General features: G+C 39.1%; 1 protein-coding gene across 2 annotated transcripts in view; it reads left to right on the top strand.

Annotated features, from left to right (window-relative positions):
* The first annotated feature begins 568 nt into the window (after positions 1-568).
* The window catches only part of LOC107696378 (E3 ubiquitin-protein ligase parkin-like), a 145,357-nt gene continuing 139,876 nt past the window's right edge, over positions 569-6,049 (top strand). For both annotated transcript variants that reach the window (XR_001635085.1, XM_016496678.1), the window contains exon 1: positions 569-725. Coding sequence is in view for 1 of the 2 variants with exons in the window: in XM_016496678.1 (XP_016352164.1) it covers positions 719-725 (7 nt within the window). In the remaining variant the exon portion in view is untranslated. The remainder of the gene's footprint in view (positions 726-6,049) is intronic.

The raw sequence follows: 6,049 nt of genomic DNA, 5'->3' as shown, positions 1-6,049 counted from the left end.
CTTGTGCTCTTATTATTTTAGTTATTTTGCCTTTAATGTAAATAAACATGTGCAAACAATATACTTGCTCTTGTAAATTTATTTTGATGTTAATTACATTGTGCGAGCTGCCTCTTTAATACCGCGTTGTTTATATACATGCTGCTGCTGATTGGGCTGACATTTTTTGACACACCCACCATACAAGAGAAAACGTATCTCAAACCCCGTTGCACACCGTTTCCAGGAAACATGTCGTTCAACCCGGAAACCGTAGCAAAACGGTGCACATCGGGTTGAGCTTGAACTTGCCCCTGGTTTGATCATCACCATCAAACTGTGGGCTCAGGAATAACCTGCATATCATCATAAGGATTCCGCTGTCATTTCTGCAATAACCCACGTGCATATCCCCCTCACCACAATAACTTCCTCTGACGTTATTCCAACCAGGAAATGTAGTTTTTCATTGCTCACGTCTTTAGCACTGTAACCTATCAGTCCCATTTAAATTTTAACCATTCATGTTGTAGCTGAATTAAATTCAGATGAATCCAGAGAGCATATTATCTGTCATCTCCTACGTTATTTTTTTTTCTTACGCTGATGAAGAGTAGGTGCTGCTGAACTTTATTTCCCATGATCCCGTGCGGTTTTGCCTCTGCTCGCGCGCACGCAGCATGTCAACAAACACCAAAGTCAAACTGCAGTGAATCCGGGACGCAACAGATATCACAGTATGATCGGTAAGCATTTATTTATCAGCAGATTCCTATGGCTGTCCGTATGCTATGCAAAGTATGTCTTTATTTCCTGTTGGAACTGATTTCACACTGGTGAAGTAGCGTAGTTTGACATTGTCCCTTGTACCTTCACATCACAGCTCAGTTCGGCCGGTCTTAAAATGATCGCGTTATTAATTGTATTAAAAATTGTGAGGCATATCCATATAAAATACAGTACAATGCATCTCAGTGTACAGCTGTAAAAAAAAAAAAACGGAGCTTCAGGTTTCGATCAATTAGAAAAATGTACAATTAATAAATTAAAAAGAAATGTAAAGGGTGTGTTGACAAATAACATTTGAACCTTTTCACTATTTTTGATTTTATAATAATAATAATAATGGGAGTTAATTGTCACACTATTTTTTAAATTCAGGGTGGGTTTATATTTAAAACAGGTATGAAACAATTTATGAAACAGCAAAAATTAGAATGTAAAGTCCAAAAATACTGTGAATAATTAATTGTATAATTGTGTTTAAACACTCAACAAATGCCCCAGTTAAAGGGTACATCGGGTGCAAAATTCACCTTTACATGGTGTTTGCATATAATATGTCTTCGAGTGTGAACACAACCACACTACAAATGATAAAAATCCATTCACTCCTTTTTTTTAATCCCCAAAAAACCTCAAGCCGTTTTGATTTTTCTGAGCAATATGATGTCAAATTGCACAGACCCCGCCCATGGCTGCTGACGGACAGTCCCGTCATAGATATGCATAGCTAGATTCCCTATTATCAGCTGTTTCCATCGGCCGCTATTTGTAAGCCGTCCACCATATTGGAATGTCAAAGCTGGTCCATGAACGCTTGAGAGCAATGCCGGTGCATCTGCACTGCAACTGTAGTTATATGCATGTATGAATCACTATCATCCCAAACCTCCTCCTGCCCAAACTAACTCAGCTCTCCGTGCCCACCTTTGAAGCTTCTGTCACGAAAACAAATTCCTCGTATGTGTAAACATACCTGGCAATAAAGCTCATTCTGATTCTGAATATCTATATCTTCAGTAGACTTCAGAAGATGCTTTTGCTAATCCAACACAATACAGCAAGACGAAGCCGTTAGCAAACAAGGCATTTAAAAGGTACTTTAGTTTAAAAACCTGTAATATTGTGTTAATACATATTAAAAACACAAACCAAAACATTCTTATCTGTGAAAGGTTATCCAGTTTCTTCAGGAATTAAAATTGAGGTGGTTTTTACAACAAGATGCTGCGCAATGTTGTTGCATCTTGAAACTCATTGATTTTTAGGCCCCGTCCACACGGAGACGCGTTTAGCTGTATACTAGCTGATGCTTTTTAAAAAATTTTTTTTACTCCAGCGATTCCTTAAAGAGATTCTGACTTCAAGTCAGGAATTCAGTGTGCATCAGCAACTGAAGGTGAACTATCCCTTTTAAGGGGTAAAGTGTCTGTCTCAAAAGCACAATGGTTATAGTTCATGTTAAGATCATAATGTTAATGTTAAGTTCACCCAAAAATGAAAAATTTGTAATCATTTACTGAACTCTTGTTTCTGTGAAATACAAAAGGGGACATTTAACACGTCTGACCTTCTTTCATCCATACATGCCAATGGTGGTTTATAATGTCTTGCTTCAAAAATGACAAAAAGCACCATAAAAGTATCATAACATTAGTCCATACAAAACATTACTTAAAGGGTTAGTTCACCCAAAAATGAAAAATCTGTAATTAATTACACACCCTCGTATTGTTCGAAACCCGTAAGACCTTCGTTCATCTTCAGGTGGTTCAACTGTAAAGTTACAAAGCTAGGAGAATACTTTTTTTCGCAAAGAAAACAAAAATAACGACTTTATTCGCGCGTTCACTTCTGTACCATGATGCGAGTGTGTGGCAGCGCTGACCCAGATCCGGCGTAATGACGTCATCCTGCCAGGTCTAGGTCAGCGCTGGCGCCGCCACACGCTCGCGTCATGATACTGTCGTATCATGCCGGGTATTCTCGTAGCTTCGTAACTTTACAGTTGAACCACTGATGTCACACGGACTACTTTGTCGATCATCTTGGTACTTTTCTGGACCTTGAACGTGGTAGTTACCTTGCTGTCTATGGGAGGGTCAGAGAGCCCTCAGATTTCATTCAAAATATCTTAAATTGTGTTCCGAAGATGAACGAAGGTCTTACGGGTTTGGAACAACACGGGGGTGAGTAATTAATGACAGAATTTTCATTTTTGTGTGAACTAACCCTTTAACTTTACTATACAAAACAGTACTGGAAACAAACCTAAATATTTTGTTGTTCACAGTGTTATTTATTTATATACTATTATAGTATTTATTCATACTTAGAATTATATTTTATTTTTATAATTGTTAATATTCATTTTAATTTAAAGTTTTAGTATTTTTTGTTTTTGTCATTATTATTATTATTTTTTTAAATATATTTCTACTTAGCTTAAATTTTTTTTATTTGTAGTTTTAGTCATTTTAATATGGAAACTTCAACTTATTGTATTTCATTTAGTTGCCAAGACAACATTTCTTATATTCAAGTTTTTTTATTTAACATTTATATTTTATTTCAGCTTTATTTCAGTGAACAAAAATTATTCTTAATCGTTTTAGTTAACAGTGTTAATAATTCTCCTCCTCCTCCACAATAGCTCTCAAATCTTATTTGCGGTGATGTATATTCAAACTTGCTGTGTTACGATAGGTCATGTGACGCCTGAGAACTGATGGCATTTTGGCAGTGACTTTTGTGGTGCCTTGGTCGTACAAATTTGTTTATGTGTCCTTTTTGGCAACATAAATCACCACATCTTATTTTGTGTTTCACAGAATGAAGTAAATAGTATGTGGAGAAAGAAAGGTCATATGAAGTCTTTAATGTAGTAGAAATTTTGGCTTTTAAAATGGCATAGATTTTCCCAAACAGAATGATTTTGAATAACTATGTATTTTTTTTACGGTAAAAATAAGATATAATAATGGAATCCACTTGATGACACACTATATCATTTTCATGACCTGTTGTGTGAACCGGTTGCTAAGTTCCCAGGCTTCGCTGTTTCTCTCTCCGAGGCTTGCTGAGAGAGGAGAAACGGGAGAGCGGGGCTGCCTTCAGTGAAAGGCGGTCCGCGAGTGGAGAAGAGCGAGACTCATGCTCTGAGTGAGCATTCTGTCTCAGTGAGCACGCAGCTCACTGCCCTTCTGCGGCGGATCCGAGTGCAACGGGGAGAGAGAGCACGCAGGCACAGTGCCGGCATGAGATCGGTCAAACCCGATGAGGAGGTGAGGAGGCTCAGAGTGAAGATGGCGCCGTGTGTATTGGCTAGCCGTCGTTCCGTGTTGTCTATTTTAATGTATTTCGTTTTATTTTTATGTCTTATTAGCCCTAACTACTCTCTCTGGACTTATGACTGCAAATCTTTGCTTCACATTCGTGCAGTGATGGACGATCTCACTCGGAGTGGAAAGTGTTGTTTTCACCCGCTATTCATGCCGTCTATGTCAGTGGACCCTTGGCTCGGCCTAGAGTGTGGGTACCGGCGAACTCGGCGGTTTCGGAGCAATCGCCGTCGGAAGCGTGGCAGACGGGTGGGTTTCGCTGTGAAAGCTAGAGCGTCATGGATGTCGGAGAGACGCCTGTTGACCTCGGGAGACTTTTCGAGTGAGAGCTTCTCCTGTTTGCGTCCAGTTTGCCCGTACTTTTGGATACCATCGTTGCGGGCTGTGACTCAGCGACACAAAGTTTCGAGAGGAGTAAATATTAACAATTTGTGTTATATCGAGTCGGCTGTGGTTTCGGTTGGAGCGTCATTGTCTACGCTGGAGTCTGGTACAGTAAATATGGCATTGGTTAATGCAAGATCACTCTTAAACAAAACGTTTATTTTAAATGACTTTTTTATACAACATGATTTGGACTTTCTGTTTATTTCTGAAACATGGCTTAATGTTGGCGACACACACGCCCTGATTGAACTTTCTCCATATGACTGTACATTTTTTAGCACCCCTAGAACTACTGGCCGGGGTGGCGGACTTGCATGTGTTTTTAAGAAGGGATTTAAATGCCGTTTTTTGTCAAAGGTGAACTATCAGAGCTTTGAGGCTCAAGTGATGATGTATGACGGCTGGACATCTGTTTTGTGTGTGTTGGTCTATAGACCACCGAAATATAACAAGGATTTCATTCAGCAGTCTTCTGAGTTTTTATCACATATTGTGCCAAGTTGTGATAACATTTTAATTCTTGGGGACTTCAATATTCATGGGTGTTGTCCTAATAAGCCTATGGTCTCTGAGTTTTTACAGCTGGTGGACTCTTTTAATTTCACACAGTTTATTTCAAATCACCCATGAGAGCAAGGCCATATTTAATTTAGGATACATGTAATTTAGATGTTTTAAATTATGGTCTGTCTGATCACATGCCTGTAATTTTTAATGTTATTATGCCATGCAAACCAGTTTTGCCACAGTCAGGTGTGTTTTGTTCTCGTCTTATTACTTCATCCACGGCGGTAGAATTTTCTGAGGTATATAATTCCTCTTCATTTGTGAATGTGATTGAGTCTCCTTCTCCTTCTGTGGGCCCAGATGAGCTGTTGATATTGTTCAATTCTGTTTGCTCCGATATCTTAGATGTAGTGGCCCCATATAAAGTTAGGAAACCTAAACTTAATCCAACTCCATGGCTTAACAACTATACTTGTTCTCTGAGGCAGGAATGCAGGAAGGCTGAACGGAAATGGAGAAAGGATAAGCTACAGGTTTCACTTCAATTTATGAGGCAGTGTTTTTCAGACTACCAGGCTGCTGTGAGAACTGCTAGGCAAAATGATTTCTCAAGTGTCATTGCACAGAATTGTAATGCCCCTGCAGCCCTTTTCTCAACAATTAATAGACTTCTCAATCCGAATGGATGTTCTACCTTGACCCCCTCATTGGAGGTATGTGAAATGTCTCGGACATTTTTTGTGGAAAAAGTAGAAAAGATTAGAACTAGTCTGCCTACGTCTTCAGTTGAGTTTGTGATATCACCAGCTTGTGTAAGGAGTTTTGAACTCTTTGAGCAGGTGTCTCTGGCGCAAGTTATGGACATCATTATGCGTTTGAAGCCTACATCTGGTGGTTGCGATGTGGTTCCTTTACGTCTTCTTAAGGAGATGGTTGATGTTGTTGGGCCGAGTATTACTTCTATTGTTAACAGTAGTCTTCATAATGGAGTTGTTCCAACAGGCCTTAAGCAGGCGGTTATTCAGCCACTTCTTAAAAAGCCTAATTTAGAC

Source organism: Sinocyclocheilus anshuiensis, unplaced genomic scaffold, assembly GCF_001515605.1.
Source record: "Sinocyclocheilus anshuiensis isolate Anshui unplaced genomic scaffold, SAMN03320099.WGS_v1.1 scaffold963, whole genome shotgun sequence".
NCBI classification, from domain to species: Eukaryota; Metazoa; Chordata; class Actinopteri; order Cypriniformes; family Cyprinidae; genus Sinocyclocheilus; species Sinocyclocheilus anshuiensis.
This window is presented reverse-complemented; position numbering and strand designations above follow the sequence as displayed.